Source organism: Bos indicus x Bos taurus, chromosome 12 (assembly GCF_003369695.1).
Source record: "Bos indicus x Bos taurus breed Angus x Brahman F1 hybrid chromosome 12, Bos_hybrid_MaternalHap_v2.0, whole genome shotgun sequence".
In the NCBI taxonomy this organism is placed as follows: Eukaryota; Metazoa; Chordata; class Mammalia; order Artiodactyla; family Bovidae; genus Bos; species Bos indicus x Bos taurus.
Genome location: NC_040087.1, coordinates 18,054,074 through 18,077,273, shown reverse-complemented (window position 1 = coordinate 18,077,273; position 23,200 = coordinate 18,054,074). Strand labels below are relative to the sequence as shown.

At 44.3% G+C, this 23,200-nt stretch overlaps 1 protein-coding gene across 16 annotated transcripts in view; it reads left to right on the top strand.

Annotated features, from left to right (window-relative positions):
* The window catches only part of RCBTB2 (RCC1 and BTB domain containing protein 2), a 42,613-nt gene that overhangs the window by 13,564 nt on the left and 5,849 nt on the right, over positions 1-23,200 (top strand). For 8 of the 16 annotated variants that reach the window (XM_027557250.1, XM_027557249.1, XM_027557247.1 and 5 more), the window contains 11 exons: positions 607-657; positions 6,609-6,764; positions 6,993-7,143; positions 8,170-8,336; positions 8,874-9,032; positions 9,161-9,268; positions 10,264-10,406; positions 15,629-15,819; positions 16,330-16,456; positions 18,078-18,217; positions 22,351-22,481. In XM_027557250.1, the coding sequence (XP_027413051.1) occupies positions 607-657; positions 6,609-6,764; positions 6,993-7,143; positions 8,170-8,336; positions 8,874-9,032; positions 9,161-9,268; positions 10,264-10,406; positions 15,629-15,819; positions 16,330-16,456; positions 18,078-18,217; positions 22,351-22,481 (1,524 nt within the window). Of the gene's footprint in view, positions 1-209; positions 293-606; positions 658-6,290; positions 6,406-6,608; positions 6,765-6,992; positions 7,144-8,169; positions 8,337-8,873; positions 9,033-9,160; positions 9,269-10,263; positions 10,407-15,628; positions 15,820-16,329; positions 16,457-18,077; positions 18,218-22,350; positions 22,482-23,200 lie in introns of those variants that run through there. The other 8 variants (XM_027557256.1, XM_027557255.1, XM_027557251.1 and 5 more) reach the window with 6 other exon arrangements.

Here is a 23,200-nt window from a genome sequence, read left to right as displayed (position 1 = left end):
AAAGACGTAAATCATTATAACAGCCGGCACAGTGTACAAGACAGCACTGTGGACCACAGACAGCAGCCCGAGCTGTGGTCCTGCTGTGCGCTGAGTTGAAGTGCTCGTTTATGAGCTTCTGTAGGAGAGTAGCTTGAAAAGCAGTCTGTAGAACCTGAAAGTCTTACAGAATATTCATAGAAGATTTCTTTGTTGTTTTCTGGGAACAGATTTGGTGAAATAACAGGCTCACAGCATTAGCAACGAAATTACTTTATTACATGGTGTTATGCTGCCAGGAAATCCTTAAAGGGTGAGGTATCTGCTGTTGTTTTTGAAGGTTTTTTTTTTTTTTTTTTGACTATGCATGCCTGCTGTGTAATCTTAATTCTGTTTTTATATGCTGTATTGTAAAATTGCATTGTGGCAACTTAATAATTGTCCATAGTTAAGTATCATAATTCGCTTGTTCTTTGTATGCATGCAGGAGCAGAGTTAATACGGAGAGCACACACTCAAAGGAATAATAAAATGCATTTTGGTATCTAACTCTATGGAGATGTATTTCCTTAATTATGTTCTCCTTGAGCTAATATTAAAATCTCACCACTTTGCCTTTCCAAACAGATGCCCGTGAAAGATGAGAGAGGTGACCTGGATGTGAGCAAAGTAGTGAAGGTGAGCTGGCCTAGGGTTAATTCTCAGCTGTGTTGGTGAGTTGTGTGGGAAAAGGAGGGTCCAGGCCAGGATGCAGATTCCAGGGACAGGATCTTAATGATGTAAATGTCAAGCTTTCATGCCCTCATAGTGTATTTTTCCCCTACAGATTTTTTAAATTGCCTACTCTTGGCTCCTGCTCAGCCAATCCCTAACTTAACAGTTGGATCCAGAGGTGGTTGGGTGCCTTCTGCAGAGATGCCTGCTGTCATGCAGGTTGGCCATGGTGTGATTGAGGCTCCTAAAGTGTGTGTATCCTTACGTACACTCCTACTATATACAGTGTATGCGTGCATAGGTGCTAGGTCACTTTAGTTGTGTCCGACTCTGTGTGACCCTATGGGCTGCAGCCTGAAGTATGTGTGTGTATGTATATATATACACACACAGGGTATGGACTGGAAGAAACACAAACTGGAATCAAGATTGCCGGGAGAAATATCAATAACCTCAGATATGCAGATGACACCACCCTTATGGCAGAAAGTGAAGAGGAACTCAAAAGCCTCTTGATGAAAGTGAAAGTGGAGAGTGAAAAAGTTGGCTTAAAGCTCAATATTCAGAAAACGAAGATCATGGCATCTGGTCCCACCACTTCATGGGAAATAGATGGGGAAACAGTGGAAACAGTGTCAGACTTTATTTTTCTGGGCTCCAAAATCACTACAGATGGTGACTGCAGCCATGAAATTAAAAGACGCTTACTCCTTGGAAGAAAACCTATGACCAACCTAGATAGCATATTGAAAAGCAGAGACATTACTTTGCCAACAAAGGTTCGTCTAGTCAAGGCTATGGTTTTTCCTGTGGTCATGTATGGATGTGAGAGTTGGACTGTGAAGAAGGCTGAGCGCCGAAGAATTGATGCTTTTAAAGTGTGGTGTTGGAGAAGACTCTTGAGAGTCCCTTGGACTGCAAGGAGATCAGCCCTGGGATTTCTTTGGAAGGAATGATGCTAAAGCTGAAACTCCAGTACTTTGGCCACCTCATGCGAAGAGTTGACTCATTGGAAAAGACTCTGATGCTGGGAGGGATTGGGGGCAGGAGGAGAAGGGGACGACAGAGGATGAGATGGCTGGATGGCATCACTGACTCGATGGACATGAGTCTGAGTGAACTCCTGGAGTTGGTGATGGACAGGGAGGCCTGGCGTGCTGCGATTCATGGGGTCACAAAGAGTCGGACACGACTGAATGACTGATCTGATCTGATCTGTTGTAACTATATATGCTCATGATTATGCCAGACAGAAGAATGTATTTTTCTTCAAAGAACAAAGATGCTCAATTCCTTGAGAGTGATGTTAAACATTTACTTCAGAAAAGAATATTTAAAAAGTGCATTTTATAAATGAAATCATCAGTTTTCTATGAAAAAGTTTCCCCATAGAATTAGAAAAAAATGAATTTTGATGACTCACCTCCAGCAACCAGCCTTCTGGCAGAGATTTAAAAAGCAATATTCACACTTGTGTTGTATTTAGGTTATATTGTAATTATTTGTTGTCTATTAAGTTGTGAGCTCCATGAAGGCAATAACTACGTATTTTTGTCTTGGTATCTGATACTTGGTAAATGTTCATCGATACCATCAGACCCAGTGTTCTCTCACCCAGTAGCCTTCTTTACCAAATGTACCACTGCAGGTGATGTCACAGATCCACACACCGGAATCCCACTGGTCAGTAGAGTTATGGGTTGGGTACCATAGATTTTGTAGAAGTGGGCCAGGAGGAAAGCTCAGAACTAATGATTTGTAGATAAGTGTTAAGGAGCTGGCTGGATTGACAGCCAGATTCTAGGCTTCTAGTTCAGTTCAGTTCAGTCGCTCAGTCGTGTCCAGCTCTTTGCGACCCCATGAACCACAGCACGCCAGGCCTCCCTTTCCATTACCAACTCCCGGAGTCTACCCAAACCCATGTCCATTGAGTCGGTGATGCCATCCAACCATCTCATCCTCTGTCGTCCCCTTCTCCTCCTGTCCTCAATCTTTCGCAGCATCAGGGTCTTTTCAAATGAGTCAGCTCTTCGCATCAGGTGGCCAAAGTATTGGAGTTTCAGCTTCAACATCAGTCCTTCCAATGAACACCCAGGACTGATCCTTTAGGATGGATTGGTTGTATCTCCTTACAGTCCAAGGGACTCTCAAGAGTCTTCTCCAACACCACAGTTCAAAGGCATCAATTCTTCAGTGCTCGGCTTTCTTTATAGTCCAACTCTCACATCCATACATGACTACTGGAAAAACCATAGCCTTGACTAGATGGACCTTTGTTGGCAAAGTAATGTATCTGCTTTTTAATATGCTGTCTAGGCATCTAAGAAACCACTTGATTTTGTAGCAATCAAAATCCAAAAATCTGCTTGAAAGGAAAAAATGAGGTAGCAGTCAATCACTGTATACTACTTATGTTCTTGTTGTATGTCGCTGTCTGTCCTGTTCTTGGAAAGACAACCTGTGGTGGGCATTGCCTTGTTCACTAAAGACTTCCTGAGCACAACAGCCCAGACCCTACAAGTGTGAGCAAACACTGGGTCTGCCAGGAGTGTCACTTTGTATGTGAACTTTTTACTCAGCCACACATGATGTGTGGAAAGAAATCTGGTCCATCCGCTCAGAAGCTAGTGATGTGGAAGATTTCTTAGTCCCTCTGACCCTCAGGCTCCTCCCAGGTAAAATGAGGACAGCGCTGTGTGTGTCCTTCACTTGTGAAGATGAGGAGTATCAAGAATATGTAAGAACCCTTTTAACTAGCACATTAGCATGTCTCCATGAAATATTTCATGCCATATCCCAAACATTGTTCTTTCTGAAAATTAAAGACTTAAAAAGGAAAAAACATTAAAATGGAGGAAGTTAAGAGGAGGCTCATAGTAAATAAGATTCCGTCCTAGTATAATGAGGTGGGTAATTTAGAAGCTTAGATTCAAAGCTGACATAACAAGGTTCTGTCATTAGCGCCACAGGGCCCCCAAAGATAATAGGAGACATCACTGTCCGGACAGGATCTTGCAGTTTGAGTGGCATAGTGGGGAGCAGTGGCCAGATTTGGCACTAGGGGAGGCTCTGCCGCTCGTGAGAGTGATGCTGCTGGCATTGACAAACTGCTTCCCCTCTGTGTTGGTTTCTTCACATTAGTTTCCGCCCTGACAAAGCACCACAGTTCAGGTGGTTTAAAACAGCAGAAATCTATTCTCTGACAGTTCTGGGGGCTTGAAGTCTGAAATCATGGTGTCGGCAGGACCACGCTCTCTGAAGTCTTAAGGGAAGAAGTCCTCCCGCCTCCTCCCCCTTCTGCTGGCTCCTGGCACTCCTTGGTGTTCCAGGACTGTAGCTGTCCCACTCTGGTCTCTGCCTCTGTCTTCACATGGCCTTCACTGTGTGTCTTCACACAGCTCACTATATGTGTCAACTTTGAGTGGGCCCCTCCTGCCCAGGTTAAATATCATCTCTGGGTGTGTCTGTGAGGGTGTTTCCAGATGAGAATAGCACTTGAATTGGCAGACTTAGTAAATGGGTTGCCCTTCTCAGTGTAGGCGAGTTTCCTCCAGTGTGTTGAGAACCTGAATGGAACAGAAGGCAGAGGAAGGAAGAATCATCCTTTTTTCCCTGCCTCACTGATTTATCTGGGAGATCTCATTTCATCCTCTGCCCTCGGGCTGGGGTTTACATCATGGTCTCCTCTGGTTCTCAGGCTTTTGGACTTAGATTGAATTATGTCATCAGCTTTCCTGGGTCTTCAGTTTGCAAATGCAGATATAGGACTTCTGCACCTCCATAATCTTGTGAGCCAAGTCCTTATAATAAATAAGTTAATTTCCCCTGACTCCTTTAGCTAGTCTGATCTTCTCTCTACTAGAACATATATCTGGTAAGATGGACTTAATATCTGATGGAAAAGACAGGCCTTAGAAAATTCTTTATTCCTTTAAAGGTAGAGTATGGTGATTATTGGGGCTTCCTGGGTGGCTCAGCTGGTAAAGAATCCTCCTGCAATGCAGGAGACCCTCGTTCGATTCCTGGATCAGGAAGTTCCCCTGGAGAAGGGATAGGCTACCCACTCCAGTATTCTTGGGCTTCCCTGGTGACTCAGACAGTAAAGAATCTGCGTGCAATGAGGGAGACTGGGTTTGATCCCTGGGTTAGGAAAATCTCTTGGAGGAGGGCCTGGCAACCCACTCCAGTATTCTTGCCTGGAGAATCTCCATGGACAGAGAAGCCTGGTGGGCTATAGTCCATAGGGTCGCAAAGAGTCAGACGTGATTGAGCGACTAAGCACAGCACAGGACATGGTGATTATTGAGGGAAATGCCATTTGATAGCCCTGTTGGCCATTATGTAATTTTACTGTAATCTTAAGCATTTTTGGAAGTTGAAAAGTGTGTAAGTGTATATATTTCCAGTATAACAAGTAGAGAAGGACATGACAACCCACTCCAGTATTCTTGCCTGGAGAATCCCATGGACAGAGGAGCCTGGAGGACCACAGTCCATGGGCTCACACAGTGTCGGACATGACTGAAATGACTTACCACATAGCAAATATGTAAAAGCTCTCTTTAAGGAAGCTTCATCATGTCCACATTGAATGCTCTTATGGGAGTGTGGCTGCTTGTAACCTTAATGGGTGCTGTGCTGGGTTTGATTTTATCCCCCCCAAATTCATACGCTAAAATCCTAACCCTCAAAGGTAATGGTTTTAATATTAGAAGGTGAGGCCTTTAGAAGTTGCTTAAGTCATGAGGGGCGAAACCTCATGAATGGAATCAGTGCTTTATAAAAGGGGCTCCAGAGAGACCCCCAGTCCCTTCCACCACATGGGGACATAGAATACACGGGCTCTGAACTAGGAAGGGCACTTTGATCAGAACACAGTCATGCCGGTGCCTTGATCTTGGACTTCCCAGTCTCCAGAACAGTAAAATACAAATTTTTGTTGTTTATAAGCCACTCATTCTATGATATTTTGGTTTAGCAGCCCAAAGGAACTAAGACACCTCATTATTCTGGAAGGTGACCTTATTTGGAAATGGGGTCACTGCATATGTAAATCATTTAGTTAAGAGGAGGTCATGAGGGTGACCCAACCCAGTATGACTGGTGTCTTTATAAAAGGAGGGAAATTTAGACACAGAGAGAGAAAGACTTGGGGAAGATGATGTGAAAGATACTGGAAGATTCAGCCCTCTGCAGGCCTGGGGGAGAGGCCTGATAGATCTTCCCCTCACAACCCTTAGAAGGAACTAAGCCAGCTGATACCTTGACTTTGAATTTAGCCTCCAGAACTGTGAGAAAATAAAGTTCTGTTGTTTAAGCCCCTCAGTTCGTGGTTCTTTGTTACAGCAGTCATAGCAAGTGTATGCACATACTTTCTGGGTGTTTCTTCCTACCAGCCCCCAGATCTGAGTAGGGGCTTGAGGGAACCCACCAACTGCTCCAGCTGAATGGTCAGAACTGACCCGTGAACTGAAACTTCTGGACGTTTTCCTTGGTGTCACCTTTGGCATTGTCCTTTCCCAAGGGCTGCTTTTGCTAAGACTCAGGTAGCCGATGAAACAGCAGTATTCCCTCTTCTTTCCTGCTTTTACCCCCAGCCTATTTTCCAAAGCTACTTTAAAGACATAACTGCCACAGAAAGTGCTTGCCAGGCATTCAGCTCCCCGGAGTTCAGCGTTGGATGGCTCCAGTGTCTTTGAGGAAAATTAATAGGTGAGATCTGATTCTATCCTGGGACTCTGGCTCTTGGTTGTGGTGAGAACAGTCCGAAGTGGTCAAACCTGTAAAAGCAATTCCCCAAAATAGACAGGGTTTGTTTCTCCTCACACCAGTGCGCACTCTTACACAGAAGGGGGCAGAGAAAATGTGTTCTCTATGAATCATTTTTTTAATAATTAAAAAAAATTCTTTTTCAGCCAGTCCAGGCTACTCTGTCATCTTTGAAGATGTTAGATGTGGGAAAGTGGCCAATTTTCTCCCTTTGTTCTGAGGCAGAACTGCAGTTAGTTCGTCAGGCCTGTGTCTTTGGCAGTGCCAGCAATGAGCTTCTGTATACTACGGTAAATGATGAGGTAATGTTGAAGAAAAATATTCAGCCATTATATTTTTAGTAATGGGTTTGCTAAATTGAAGATCTTGGGGGAACTAAGGCATTAAGATTTAAAAAAATGCACAGAGTAGATCCTTATTTATTAAATAATGAAGCAGTTTTCCTGTAAGGGGACTATGCCTGTTTTGAATGTAATTATAGGTTTGTCGGAAGTAGAACTGCTTGAGCTAACGGTGGTTTTTCCCCACAGATTTTTGTGCTTGGCACAAACTGCTGTGGTTGTTTGGGATTAGGTGATGTCCAGAGCACCATTGAACCTCGGAGACTGGATTCTTTAAGTGGCAAAAAAATCGCCTGCCTCAGCTATGGGAGTGGGCCACACATTGTCCTTGCAACAACAGGTAACCTAGGAACAGGGTAGAATTTTAGCCGTTGCTTCATTTGTTGAGGAGCAAGCCTGGGACCACCCCTTACACTGAGAACACACTCTTTGACTGGGCAAGGCTTTCTGCCTCTGCCCTGTGAACTCGTCTATGCTTTGGACTGTATGAAATATGAGCATATCTGGATATCAGAGTAAGAAAAGGTAGCCGATGGAATCTAGCAGTTATTGGCACTTTGGTTATCAGAATGACAGTGCTGTAAGCCTACTTTAGGAGTGTAATTATTTTGCATTAGAATGCTGAACCTCACTTTGGACATTTTGAACTTGAGATTCTTGATCTACAAACAAAGAGATTAAAGCCAGATTCTAAGATCCCCTCTATCTCTTAACATTCTGTGATTCCAATGTTAAATAATGACTGATGGCTCTAGTTGGTGTCAGTAGTATAAGGACTTAAATATTCTCATGGCTTTTTCATGCATTCAGACTGATAAGACGTTATCATTAAAACATACCTTATTCAAAAAAGTTCATAAAATATATATACACAGTTTTATAAATAATTACAAAGTATGCGTCCATGTTCTGCCGCCCAGATCAAGAGATACAATCTTAGGATTATCCCCAAAGCCCTGAATATGTATTGTACTGCACAATAAGTAATATAATAAAGATTTAAAAAATTAACTGGGTAACCATTTATAAATAAGGAAGTTAAGATTCAGAGAATCTTACAGTCTTGAATTTCAATCTGGGTTTTTTTGTTTTTTTTTCTCAGTAGCCTTTTCTCTGTTATTTATCAAAAACCTATCTTCCAGTTATTTTAATTGCATCCATTTAAATTTCATCTTGTTGCTTTGAGGCAGAATGTAGTTTAACTTTCCGAATGTTTTCTTTTACAAAATGAGTTGTGTGGAATAGGGAAGTTGATTAACTTTCACATGTGAATTTTTAGTTTCCATCTGTGGGAGTGTGTAATACATATACTTTCATATAATGAGTAGTTGTTTTGAAAGTCGGTTATGTTTCTTTTTATTTTCAGAAGGAGAAGTCTTTACCTGGGGTCATAATGCTTACAGTCAGCTGGGCAACGGGACAACTAATGCTGGTCTAGTTCCCTATCATATCTCTACTAATCTGTCAAACAAGCAAGTCATTGAAGTGGCCTGTGGGTCTTACCATTCTTTGGTGCTAACATCTGATGGAGAGGTGAGAATAGTCAGCCTAAATCTCACTGATCATAAGGTTTCAGTAAGATTATATAGATTCCTGTAGCAGACATGGAACTATGGTCATTTAATTAAAATAACCACCAACCTCACATTCATCTTACTCTTGTTAGCAGTTCATAGTCATGGTGTTTATATCATGACGTGTACCTGTATGTGGTAAGGATTTGTGTAGCTGCACAATGTTGAAGGATGTATTGTTACTTCTCTGTTGCTATACTCAAGGGGGTTATTAAAAAGAAAAATTCCCCAAATACTAGAAATTATGGCTGAAGCAAAATAGATCTTTTATAAGGATTATATGACATTTGATTATTGCTGTTTGTGTAGATAATGCCAATAACCTAATTTTATAAAGTAATATATTTTATGAGAATGCATCCTGTGAAACTTCCCTGTCTATGTTCTGAGAATTTATGGATATCAAGCACTTGGAGGGCAAAGATGAGGCCAGAAGTACCACTGAGACACTCGGTATATTAGCGTGTTTCATTTACTGATCTCTTCTTTCAAATAGGTATTTGCGTGGGGTTATAATAACTCCGGGCAGGTAGGGTCTGGATCAACAGCCAATCAGCCGATCCCGCGAAGAGTCACCGGCTGCTTACAGAGTAAAGTGGTTGTGAACATAGCCTGTGGGCAGATGTGCTCCATGGCAGTGGTGAACACCGGGGAGGTAAGAAAGGCATTTCACAGGTCGCTTCAAAAAGCCCGTCTGCCTTCTCAGTGTCCTGCTGACCTCACGACAGAGGCCGTGACTGTTTTTCGGCTTTTGTGGGCATCGCGTCTCTCGTTTTCTCTCAGGTCTTTGTCTGGGGCTACAATGGAAATGGGCAGTTGGGACTCGGCAGCAGTGGCAACCAGCCCACCCCCTGCAGGGTAGCAGCTCTCCAAGGCATTCGTGTCCAGCGGGTACGTCCCCTTGGGTTTATGTGTGCCTGTTTTTAAACCTACGGTGGCAGACATGCCAGTGTACTAAAAAAATCAGTCCTCTTAGCAGATGAAAAGTTGAAGTAGAAGTTAAAGTTCTTTTCCTGAATTTAGTTGTAATATTTATCAGAAAAATTTTATCTCCAACGCACTCTCACACGTAGCTCTTGGAATGTAAACTTTTATTGTCTTTTCCAAGGAAACTTTGGCAGTATGTATCAAGACCCTTAAAAATATTCACCCCCTTTGATCTGTAATTCTGCTCGTAGGGCATATATCCTAAGGCACCAAAGAGAAAGTGACTTAGAGAAGGTATAGTTCTTAGAGCAGACAAAACAAAAAAAAATGAAAGAAAAAGAAAACAATGGTAAATAATAGATGTTGCATAATTTATCCAATCAGACAGTAAGTTAATGGTTAAATAAGTGATATAAATCTCTATTAACAGAAATGATGCTTACAAGGGATTTTAATAGTGCTATATGCACTGTTGAGTAAAAAGATACAGGACTACTTATACAGTATGATCATTTTTAAAAAAGCTTTCAATGCATATTTCTATATATTTTTATAAATAAACAATCTTGACCTTGAGATGACTTTCATAATTATATTTTTCTGTATCTTTTTCACATTGAATTTATGTTTTACTTTCATAATAAAAAGAAAGTAATTCTTGAAAAAGAGAAGAGTCTATTTCTTATTCCTTTCACACGCCTTGATCTCTGTGAGCATGATGAATGCCACAGTAAAGGTGGCTGAACTGGACTCTGGTCACTGCAGGACTCATGTTGATCTCAGTGCAGTTTTCACCACACGTGGGACCTAAGCTACATCTGGAGGGGCGTTGGCTAACTTTAGTGCCTGCCTCTCTGTCTGCCGTCTCCCCTTTTTCATTTTTGATTCTTAACCTGTCTTGTGGAAAGCGTGTTTCTCTCTGTTTGCGGCTTGAGTGGGTTTGGTTTTTCTCTTTCCAGGTTGCCTGTGGCTATGCACACACGTTAGTATTAACAGATGAAGGTCAAGTGTATGCTTGGGGCGCAAATTCTTACGGCCAGTTGGGTACTGGCAATAAAAGTAACCAGTCCTACCCTACCCCTGTCGTCGTGGAAAAGGACAGGTAATATGCATATTTTCAAAATGAATTCAGTGTTCTTCAGTGATTAAATAAAACTGAGGCATGATTCAGAATTACGGGCAATTTATTGCTAGTATTAAAATATTCCTGAACAAGACCATCCCTTCCTTTTTAAAATTAGCTTTAGAATTTGGGGGAAGGTTGAGTGTACGTTAAATATTCTATTTTCGTCACCCATGTTTCATCTATACCTGTAATAGTTACTCTATACAAACTACAATGACTAGACCTCCAACAGCTCTTTGGCATTATTCTTCTCACTCAGAAATTTCCTTTCCCCCCATTCCCATTGTTCTCTGTTTCACGTTCCTAAGGAATTGATAACATTTGAGGTCTGTCTTCTGAGATTTAGGAAGATGAAAGTACCTCCGATGGGAGTATAATGCCATTCACCCAGCTGCTTATCAGATTTGCCAGTTGAAAAGGATAGGGCTGTTTCTCATGACCTCAGCTCCTAGGCTCTCACTATGGGGAAGAGCGAAATGGTTCTAAAATGAAAACTTCGTTTTGTGCACTTGTGTGCATGGTTGTGTTACTGAAGTGAAAGTTGCTCAGTCGTGTCTGACTCTTTGCAACCCCCTGGGACTGTAGCCTGCCAGGCCTGTCTGTCCATGGAATTCTCTGGGCCAGAAAACTAGTGTGGGTAGCTGTTCCCTGCTCCAGGGGATCTTTCCAACCCAGGAATCAAACCCAGGTTTCCTGCATTGCAGGTGGATTCTTTACCACCTGAGCCACCCGGGAAGCCCAAGAATACTGGAGTGGGTGGCCTATCCCTTTTACAGAGGATCTACCAACCCAGGAATCGAACTGCAAAGTCGTGATGAGTGATTAGCATAACCCCAGAGTTTTTTCCCCAAATTATCCTACTATTTTTGAAGGTCTCTTGAACTTCTCAACCATGGCCTTATCACTGCCTTTTCACTCTTCATTTCTTGACACAGAAGCATGGAACACGAACATTTCATCTTTTCTATTAAACCAGGGTTGAAATCATTGTAGAAATCAATATTGCTATTTTCATTTTTAGTGTACATATAAATTTCTGCAATATCTGATTTTTAAATATATGGACAAGTTATTTTGCATTTGTATGCAGTTCTTTTCTGTATTTCTGTTGGAATATTTAACAGTGAAAATGAAGAACCAGTCATTTTCAGTCTCTTGATTTTCATTTGAGTATTGTCCTCCCTGCCCCCTCCCCGCCCCCTGCTGATCTTATCATAAGACCCTAGACTCCTTAAGAACTGGGGAGGATGGAGAAGGAAATGGCAAGCCACTCCAGTATTCTTGCTTGGGCAGTCCCCTGGACGAGGAGCCTGGTGGGTAAGGGTTGCAAAAAGAGTCAAACTAGACTTAGTGACTAAACACCACAGGGAGACAGAGACTGGAGGCAGACGGGGCGAGGGCCATGTGTGCGGGCACCCCGGGATCACAGCAGGCACCCCTGTCCTGCATCTGCATCGGCCTCCTGCAGCCTGATGGCTGAGGGCCCTTAGAGGGCCACTGGCGGGGGTCTGCTGCTGAGCTCGGAAGTATACCTGGCATCACACCAGTGAGGGGGTCCACAGGAGGTGATCGGGATCTCCCCCTGCCCCATGCCTGCCCAGGACCAGGTGCTGGTTTCCAGTTGCTGCAGTGAACCATTCAAGCAGGAAAAAAAAGCACAAAAAAGAAGTGGGGAGGAGGGCAGATACTGAAGGTCCTGTGCTGACAGGCACAGCACATGCAAGCAGCAGTGTCACTCTTACTTCTCCTAGAGGTAGTTCAGAGCCACTCAGTAAAAGGAGAAGAGACAGTCTTGAGGCTTTGAATAATCACAAAAGTGCCTCAGGCAGCAAATCCAGTCACTTGGGACATTTAGTATTTAAACAACACAGCACAGAAGTGTGACAGGGCCAGAGTTAGCATGGATAGAAAAACAAGCTATATCTGCATGGCGCTTTACCATTTTCCTCATGCTTCCTCGCTTCATATAAAGTTGCACTCCTCTGTCCTTGGACTCATGGAATCGGCTGCCATGTGCCCACCTGCGATTTGCCCCACCTCATGCCACTGGTCCTGATGGGCTCAGAGCGAGTGTCGGGTCTTCTCACTGTAGTCACTCTGGGACGGACAGAATATAGGGCGACTCAGTGGGAGAAAGCCAGAGAGAGGAGACGCAGGCATGGGAGTTACGTGAGTGTCCAGATACCTGGCACTGGAGAGTTACCTGTTCCTTTCTTTTTAAAAAATCTTCACAACTTAAAAACATTTGTTTTTTTAAATTATATAGGTAAAAGTAGAAATTGCTAAACACGTCCATGCTTGATGTTGTCCACCTAAACATGATTTTGGCTAGAATATCAAGGATGAGTGTGTTGAATGAGATGTTCCTGCTTTTCTCAGTTTCCTGTGCTTGAATTTCGTGCGGTGATTTTGAGCTTGTGGGCTCTCTGTCACACGAATATTGCAAGGGAGGAACCTCTAGGTTTGCTAGGACTTGTTCTGCACCTCCCCGCCCTTTTCAGTGACTGAAGCTTTGCAGGAACATTATGACTTACCTTTCAGGAACTCCTGACTCTTGGGGCTCATTGTGGGGAGGCTGAGCTAATTAGAAAGAACAGGGTTGAACTTGGGCCGGGATGGATCATCAGGTCTTGGTTGCGTGTTCCCAGAAGCGGAAAGTGAAAATCTGGCCACGTGGTTTATTTGCTCAAATAACAACCCAAGAAAAACCGGATTAAAAAAATTTGTTTTCACAGAAGCCTATTTGTGATGAAGAATGCTAACATTTTATGTTCATAGAGAAGTGATTTTAATAGTTAAAATGATTCTCTTTAACTTAGTCATTCCCAGTCTTTCTGAATTTTCAATACTTTGATTTACCAGCATTTAAAGTTCCATAAAAAACATATTTTGGGTTAAATTGATTTTAAAACTCACTTTGCCTTGAATTTTTGTTAATTTGTAGCTTCTTGAGGTGTTAATAATTAGTAGTGTGTTGGCCTCACAGGACCAGAATTGAGAAGCACTGCTCTGGATCTTGTAATGGTCATGATTTCTTCTCTGTTATTCTTCTTCTTCACAAATTACCTTATTTTCGCTCTTGGCTGTTTTGTGTTTTGCATTCTCTCACTCTCTGCTGTTTCAGTTCTAGTACCTCTTAGCAATTAAGCCATGCCATTGTGGTGGATCTAGTTTTATTGAGGTGACACCAAATCCATTTATTTTCAACATATAGTAATTTTTTTTCCAGTAAAAATGGCTGGCTACAAAATAAAGTATGCAGTACTCCAGACCTCCTGGGCTTCCCTGGTGGCTCAGCAGTAAAGAATTCACCTGCCAATGCAGGAGACATGGGTTTTATCCCTAGGTCAGGAAGATTCCCCTGGAGAAGGAAATGGCAACCTACTCCAGTATTCTTGCCTAGAAAATCCCATGGACAGAGGAGCGTGGCACGCTAGTCTGTGGGGTCACAAAAGTGTCAGACACGACTTAGCGACTAAACAACAGCAATGCCAGACCTCCTGACAGTAAACCTTAGCTCAGTTTATCGTCCACTGCATGTATGACTGGACAATTTGAACTTCCGTGTTTGCTTCTTGGTATGAATCAGACGAAGGACAGATGACCTCAGACAAAGGCAGGGCACTTTGGCAGGTGCTGGAGTCCCAAGCCCAGACCTGAAGGTTCCCTTAAACTTTCTCCCTTCTCGTTGCTGCAGCAGCTGGTGCTGTCAGCCAAGCCCAAACCCCACCCCCGACTTCCCTAGTGGCACTGGGTGCTCCAGGTAAACGCCCTAGCCATGCTCAGGGAGGGCCAGCCTTCCCAGCCTCTCTGTATCTTTAACCCCTGACTGTGGAAGCAGCATCCTGCCTCCTCGAATGAATGGCAGAGGCTGCTCCCCATTTTTGGAGGGTCATGGTAAGCATTTCCAAAGTGAATGTAGGAGTGAAGTTATTTTGGTTTTCTGGTGTTGGGTAGTTAGCACACAAGTTCACGATTGTGTTCCAGTCAGTTACATTTTTCATGGAACGTTCGTTATCAGGGAAAAGAGAGGTCCACCAAAGAACATTGCTGACCGAGGACTTTGTGCCTAGTGACGTTGAGAGGCAGTGAGTACTTTCTGTTTGTTCAAACAGAGGGTATGTGGGCAAAGATGATGTGACAAAAAGCTGGCCATAGATGGTAGGCAAATTATAGGAGGCCTTAAGGACATGTGTCTGGATTTTTGTCTTGTGGGAAGTCAGTGACAGGTTTGAAAGGAGTCATGAGAATGGGTTTTCAAGAGAATCATGAACTTGACAGCACTGTGCGATTTAGGTCAGAAGAGAGAGAAAGTCTAAGACAGGGAGACCGGTCTGGGTATAGGGTGTGCTTGATGAGGCTCTGACAAGTGGGAGATATTACAAAGAAAGAATTTGTTGTCATTTTGCCAACTGGATGTTCTGAAGAAAGTGCTAAGTGAGGAGGGAGGAGAAGTCAGAGATGACCCTAAAGTTCTGGGAATGCTGGTACCATTGCCCGAGGCAGAATCAAGATGCCACCTCACTTGGGGTAAAATACTATTTTAAGTCTGTGTGGTGGCTTGGTCTTAGAGAAGACAATTAGTTTGAAGTCAACAAAACAGTGGTTTCCATTAGGAAGTGTGCTGAGAACTATCTGCCTGTCAGCCATGAACTTACTGACGTCAGGTCTAACATAATGTTTGGTCCCAGAAAACTGCTCTCTGGGGCTCTAGATGATACCATTCAGTGAGTCAGAACTACTGCACTTACTGCGTGCAGAGTGAGTTGGGGTGCCCCATAGCATGCTCCATGGAACCCTAAAATTGGTGAAGTTTTGATAAAAATGTTTATTGACCCTGGGTGGAGATGCCCCTCATCTTTTTGATTTGCTTTCGTAAGCAATGTTTTAAGAAAAAATTAAATTACCTTTTTTTTTTTTTTGGTCTTTTAGTCTCTGTTCCCTTGGCTTGTACTTCAGTTTCAAAATAGGTGCATATTTTTATTGGCCTACTGGCTAGAAGTGGTAACAAGAAGACCTTCATGATGTATAAGTGCTTAAATGAGACATTGCTTAAATGTAGATAATGGTTTGGTCCCTAAAAATTTACAAGTTTAGGCTTAATGAAGAGTTTGTTTTTTTTTAATCAGTTAATGCTAAGGGAAGGAAAAATCGACTTGTTTCTTCTCCTGTTTACTTGGTGTGTGTTTGTGAACTAGAATTATAGAGATTGCAGCCTGCCACTCAGCGCACACATCGGCTGCCAAGACACAGGGCGGCCACGTGTACATGTGGGGCCAGTGCCGTGGCCAGTCGGTGACCCTGCCGCACCTCACACACTTCTCCTCCACCGATGACGTGTTCGCCTGCTTCGCCACGCCTGCCGTCACGTGGCGCCTCCTGTCTGTGGGTGAGCTGACTGCTGTCTGTCGGGTGATGGCCTGAGAGCTAGGAAGAAAACTCTGGTGCTGTTGTTTTTCAATAGTGTGGACTTTTGTTAAGTGTGGTATCAGGCAATTCACTTCCCTCTCACAGGCTCCTATGAAAGAGAACTCACCAGACCAATTCATTTTCCTTAAAAGTATCAGAAATCTCATACTAAAATTCAAAGAACTTCGGATGGCTTTTTGATGTGACTGGGAAACCGTGGCTTTTATTTTTAGCGGGTATATTTACTCAAGCTTTCAACATGTTTATTTAGTGAGGTGGTTGGGGCTTTAGTTATTTTGCCAGATTTACAAGCAGATGTGTCTGAGGTTCTTAAAACGATTGCAGCAGCGGGAAATCTGTATTTAGGGAAAAAAGCACACTGCTTAGTTGGTCAGTTATTTTGGGAAATTGGTATTTTCATGAGTGTGAGCAAAGTGATGCTATATTTGGCCTGCATTTTCATTGGAAAACACTGGTGTCATTCCCTTAGAACCTGACGACCACCTCACAGTGGCCGAGTCCCTGAAGAGGGAATTTGACAACCCCAACACTGCAGACCTGAAATTTCTGGTGGATGGAAAGTACATTTATGTGCATAAAGTCCTTCTCAAAATCAGGTAAGGCATCATTTGAGAATTGAAATAAATATGTTTGTTATTTTCTAGTTGCAAAGACCTATGTCAGGCACTTCAGTGATTCTGAAAAAATGTGAGGCTCTTTTCGCCCTTATGAGCAGACAGTACAGCAGGGAAAACACATTATATGTGAAACAAGAAATCACAGAAGCCGTGGTATGCAGTGGGTGGGGTGTGGTGCAGGGCATGCACAGTTGGCTTCCTCAGAGACTCTGTAGACAGCTTGTCCACCTTGGCACCGGAGAGCAGCCATCCAGCCAGCGGTGAACATCTATTGAGCCTTGTTGGGGCTGCTTGCCCTAAGTGAACCTCCCTGCCCAGGAGCTGAGTGCAGCCCATGAGAGTCACTCTCCTTAGTCAGCTGTGGGATACCACAGGTTTAGACCTCGAAAAAAGACAAGAGCAGCAAGGTTTGGGGTAAAACTAACAGGCAGACTTTTAAAAATTCACTTTTATTAATAGGTAGTTTTTGAGCATCCATTTAAAATGTGCAGCCTGAGGCGTTTTGACATGTGTATATTCTCTGGAAACCACCATTCCACACCAGGATACAGAACGTTGGCATCGCCCCCCTCAAAGATCCCTCAGGCCCTGGCCCTGGGGCAAGCCCTGGTCTTCTTTCTGTCAGTATAGATTAGTTAGCGTTTTCTAGAAGTTGATGTAAATGTAATGATACAGTACGTATTCTTCTCTGACTGTCTTCTTTGTTCTAGCCTAATGATTTTGAAATTCATTTTGTTGTTATGTAACAGATATCCAGATCCTCCTGCAGTGAATCACACACAGTATAGTATTTCAGTCTCAAGTTCGCTTCTTAGTGAGGCCAGGCTGTGCAGTGTTTGCTCACTTCTCCTGTTGTCCGTAAACCTTCATAAAAATGAGGAGGTTGTGGTTTGTTAGGGCTATTGTAACAAAGTTCTGTAGACTGATTGGTTTCAGTAACAGAAATTTATTCTCTTATGGTTTTGGAGGCTAGAAATTCAAGATCTTGTTGAATGAATTGGGTTGTTCCCTCCTCCGTCCCACCTGGTGGTTTGCTGCCAGTTCTTTTGCCCTCCTTGCCTTATGGCAGCATAACTCCAGTCTTCACGTGGCTTTCTCCCTGTGTCAAAACCCCCCTTTTTATAAGGACACCAGTCATGTCAGTTTAGGGCCCACCCTAATGACCTCCTTTTAATTTGATCCCTTCTCCAAATACGGTTATATTCTGAGGTTAGGACTTCAGTCTGTCAATTTGGGGATTCAATTCAACCCATAACAGGAGGAGAAGAAACAAAATTACTCAGAATTTTTAAAAATAAAGCCACCTGATTTCTATAAATGCTGCTCTGTGGACATGGTGTGGGAGGGACCCATCTGTGGCCACAGAGGCGGCCGCCCCACAGCAGGCTAGCATTTGCAGCCTCCTCCAATAAACCACTGTTTGCAGACTTCTGGCCAGCAGAGGAAGCGAGGGGCCCAGGCCAGGACATGAAGGCGTGTGGTGTGTGTTTTTCCTCTCTGCATGCTAGTTGTTTCCTCTTAACCACTATGAGCACGTGCTCCTCGGGAAGGTTATCGGCTCTTGCCCAGAAGCCAGGACCTGACATCTTTCTTCCTTCAGGTGTGAGCATTTTCGCTCTTCATTGGAAGACAATGAGGATGATATTGTAGAAATGAGTGAATTTTCGTATCCTGTTTACCGAGCCTTCCTGGAGTACCTGTACACAGACAGCATCAGCCTGTCCCCCGAGGAGGCAGTAGGTAATTCCCACCAGACTTGACCAAGAGTTTGGCAAAAAGGTGGTTTGTGTAGAGCCTGAAAGGAAGTCTCTATGAGGGTAGTCACAAAAGTAGTTCTGTTTTTGTGTGCTAAACCCAAGCTCTCTTTCCTTCTTCCCACCTCATACAAAGGTTGACTTGATGGATAAAATGAGAGGTGGGTGAATTATCAACCTGTCGACACTGTGGGGTGGGTGCCATTCCTCCTGAATTGCTAGACACCGTACACAACTTTTTAGTTTCCACAACCTGCTGCCTTCAAGATATTTACATTATAAAAATGGTAAGATGCATGTAACAAGCCCTGCTGGCCTCCGTAACTGACTGTCTCTTTGGGACGGATTGCCGTGGTCCAGCGCCTCACGGCACTTCAGGGCTACTGACGTTAAGAAAGCAACACGGCATCCATTTGGGCACAGGGTGAGACACATACTCACTTTCAGCTTACAGCTGTCAGTATCGTTGGCCAGTGGGACAGAAGAATTAAAGAATTGCTTCTGTAAGGAACCAAAGAGTTTAACCCTCAAATTTTTAAATTCGGTATTCATTTTACATGTGTAAAGCCAGTAACACTTTTTACCAGATCAGCATTTAATTTTCCTTGGGTGAACAGAAGTCTGATTTCTGAAGTTTTCTAGTTTTCCTTCCTTTCTCCCACAGTGCTGGAGGGCCAGGGCCCACGGTGTGCCACGCTCCCCTTGGCACCTGTGAGGGAGACAGACCAAACCCTGCCCCGTGGAGCTGGTGCTCAGGGGCGGGAGGCCAGCCAGTAACAAGAAATCAAAGTGGTCAGTCAGGTCAGGGAAAGCCTCCGTGAGGAAGTGTGCTGAGCAGAGAGCAGGGGGAAAGCAAGCAGACACCCAGGCGAAGAGCATGCTAAACGAGAGATGGTGTGACGGTCTGAGACAGGAGCACGGAGAGCGCCTGGAAGAGGAGGAGGGGGAGAGAGTGAGAGATGGGCAGTGGCGGTAACTGAGGCCAGGCAGCTGGGTCTGGCCAAGACCAGATGCGGCCTTGGAGGTCACGGTGAAGGGCTCGAGTTTTAGTCTTGATGTGATAGACAGCCTTGGAAAATTTTGACAATGGGGGTTGTGTATTTAGTTTTTGCTTTAATAGTAAAATGGAAAAAGGAAGTGGCTTAAACGAGGTGGTTTCTCTGTCTGTCACCCAGGGACACAGTGCAAGGCATCCTTACGCGTGGCCCCTGGATTCATGGCCACGGCCACATCTGCACTGCAGACAGTGGGACAGAGGAAGGGACAGAGGCGAGGTGCCAGGGCAGACCCTGGTGTCTGTAGAGGAAGTCCCACTTCTTTTAAACCAGGGACCAGAGATGACCAAGGCCTTAATTAGCTGCATAGGAAGTTGCAGGGAGTGGTCACTTCTAGATGGCCATGGCTCGGCCACATAGTCTAGGATTTGGGGAGAAAAGGAGGATGGGTTTGTGTATTTTATGGAGGGAGGAGGCACCCGCAGCTTTGACTCCAGGAGTGAAAAGATGAGGAACTGTAATGGTTGAGATGTCAGGTGGTGGTGCCCTGGGTTAAGGTGGTCTAGCGTGGAGGTGCTGAAAGAGATCAGAGTCTGGACACATCTTACATAGCGAGCTGACGGAATCTGTTGGCGGTGGTTGTGGGGTGTGAGGGAAAGAGAAGGATGGGGTATTTGGCCTGAGTGTGGAGAGCACCAGGTTTTGCTCTGGAGTTTGAAAAATCAAAGGAGTTTGAGCTGCCTTTTAGACATCTGTGTGGCAGGTTTTCTATAGGCCCCTGGGCAAGAGTCTAAAGGAGGCCTACATACCACATATCTAAAAATTTTAAGTTATGTGTCAAGCTAAAAGCATCAGATAAAATGTGTTAAATCCTCATACCTTGAAAAATACATCTTCATTAAGAACTGAGAGGCCAGGGTGGCATTTCATCTGGAATTTAGAGTGGTAGGTCTCTTGGAGTTCTATGCTAGGACACCACTGCACAGGAAGTCAGGCCCCTGGCCTCCAGCTTGGGATCTGCCGTCTTTGTTTACCCACCACCAGCTACCTCCTGCACCATAAGAGGTGTGCGGGCACCCAGCCTGCATCTCCACGCTCCGTCCATCCCGCCCTGGCTACCCCTTGGGACTGGGGTTCTGTACCTTGGTGACAGGGTCAAGGGGAGGAAACACTTGCGTGTGTGGCCTCAGGGCTGATTAGGCAGGGAGTCCCAGGGTCCCTGGGGGCTCAGACGGTAAAGAATCCACTTGCAATGCAGGAGACCCGGGTTTGATCCCTGGGTCAGGAAGATCCACTGGAGCAGGAAATGGCTACTCACTCTAGTGTTCTTGCCTGAAGAATTCCATGGACAGAGGAGCCTGGCGGGCTGTAGTCCACAGGAGCGCAGAGTCGGACATGACTGAGCGGCTAGCACTTTCACACTTTGCCAGAGTCCCGGGTGCACGAAGTGTGGTCTAGGAGCGGGCACGTGGCTCACTGGCCACTGTGGAGAGGGGCTGCCTGGAGCAGGTGCAGAGCTGGGCCCTCCTGAGCGGCAGATCCAGCCAGTACCTGTGAGCACACACATATGTGAGTCTGGTGCCTGGGGTGTGGGGAGCTGTCGATGTGAATCTGAGAGTTGTTGAGAACTGACTAGAAACAATCAGGTCATTCGCAGCTCTCAAGATTTCAAAAGATTTCAGTTTGTTTTCCCCAGTGGGCCATAGGCCTTTCTTCTATGATAATATTTGTCATGTTACAATGAAAGCAAGTTTCCAACTAAAATCTACCACATTGTGTAAAACTTACTGTACGGTTGAAGAAATCCTGGCTCTGTGTCCTTTGGGCCCTCTATGCAGTACCTTCCATGAAAAGGTTATCTTGAAGTAAGCATGGCAACAGTCGAGTCAGGATTCAGCTGGCTTTTGATCAGGTGGCAACCAGGACTGAATTGGACCTAGCAAGTGTTCCATTCTTCTCAGGGTGTAGGATGCTGAGCCCATGGCGTGGGTCCCATTCATGCAGGGGTGGAGGGGACTCTCACAGTATCTCTAGCTGAGTGACATAACTCGAGTGCCGCTCACTTCACCAGTGACATACTTTATGCTAATTAACAAATCCTCAAATGGAGACTTAAATAACCATAATTGAAGCCATTTGACAAGGGTCTTTCAAATACTAACTGACTGACCATTCTTTTTTTTTTTTGGCTGCATTGCGCAGCATGTTGGATCTTAGTTCCCTGACTTGGAATTGGACCCTTGCCCCCTGCAGTCGAAGCTTGGAGCCTTAGGCACTGGATCACCAGGGAAATCCCCTGACTGACCATTCTTGATTAGAGTGCTTTTCATAGTATCCCTTGTGTGCATGTTCAGTCACTCAGTTGTGTACAACTCTTGGCGACCCTGTGGACTGTGGTCCTCCAGGCTCCTCTGTCCATGGGATTTCAGGCAAGAATACTGGAGTGGGTTGCCATTTCCTTCTCCAGCAGTTAAACATCTAAATCATTCTATGTTGTATTATTTGAAAGTAGATGACAGATAATATAACAAGAATCATCAGGTTTTTACCAGATAGTATTAAAACTGTGAGGCTGGAGATCATTTAGGGAAATAGGTAAAATAAGAGTCTGAATATTGAACTCTGGGGCAATCGAGTACTCAGAAGTCAGGAAAAATGGTCCAGCCACAAGACTGAAGAGTAACTTCTGAAGGAAAAGAAAACCTGAGCAAGTGTTTGAAGAAGCTGGGTGCTCTCACAGCACGTGTGAATGCTGCTGGAGAAGGTGCTGATGCTTCAGGGGGAGGGATGACCAGAGGAGAAGACCCAAGCCGTTTTCACCTGCTGCTTCTTTCCCCACAGCTACTCATTTGTGTGTTGCATTTGCTCAGTGCAGCTGTGTTCTTAGATTGAGCCACACACTCAGAGTGTGTAAGTCAGCCTAAGCTTCAATTCCCACACCCCTTCGCTGAGGATTATATTGGGTTGGCCAAAAAGTTCGTTTGGGGTTTTCCATACAATGTTACAGACAAATCTGAACAGAAAGTTCTGGCCAACACAGTATTTAAAATAATCTCTGATGGTTGAGTGAGTTTAAATCAGGATACTTGAGATCACTCCCCTAATAAACATCTCTTTCTACCAGGATTGCTTGATTTGGCTACATTTTATAGAGAAAATCGTTTGAAAAAACTCTGCCAACAAACTATCAAGCAAGGAATCTGCGAGGAGAATGCCATCGCGCTGCTGTCGGCTGCTGTGAAGTATGAAGCTCAGGTAAGAAAAGCATCCTTTCAACAAGCTCACCTTCTGGAAGAAACAGCTATCTACTTCACACCTTGCACTGAAAGTCTGCTTAAAGATCTAATTTAAATAAAGTACTAAAAGAAAAAATATATAAGGGAATTTTTATATAAAGTTAGGATGGACCTCAAGGGCAGAAACCATGAAGGAAAGGATTGATAGATCTGATCTCAAAAAATTAAAATGTTTACACACACACACACACACACACAAATAGAAAGTAAATGACACTGGAAAAAATATCTTTAACAGTGAAGCAAGTTTACCATCAGTTCAGTTCAGTCACTCAGTCATGTCCGACTCTGCGACCCCATGAATCGCAGCACGCCAGGCCTCCCTGTCCATCACCAACTCCTGGAGTTCACCCAGATCATGTGCATCAAGTTGGTGATGTCATCCAGCCATCTCATCCTCTCTCGTCCCCTTCTCCTCCTGCCCCCAGTCCCTCCCAGCATCAGGGTCTTTTCCAGTGACTCAACTCTTTGCATCAGGTGGCCAAACTATTGGAGTTTCAGCTTCAACATCAGTCCTTCCAATGAACACCCAGGACTGATCTCCTTTAGGATGGACGGATTGGATCTCCTTGTAGTCCAAGGGCCTCGCAAGAGTCTTCTCCAACACCACAGTTCAAAAGCATCAATTCTTCGGTGCTGTTTTCTTCACGGTCCAACTCTCACACCCATACATGACCA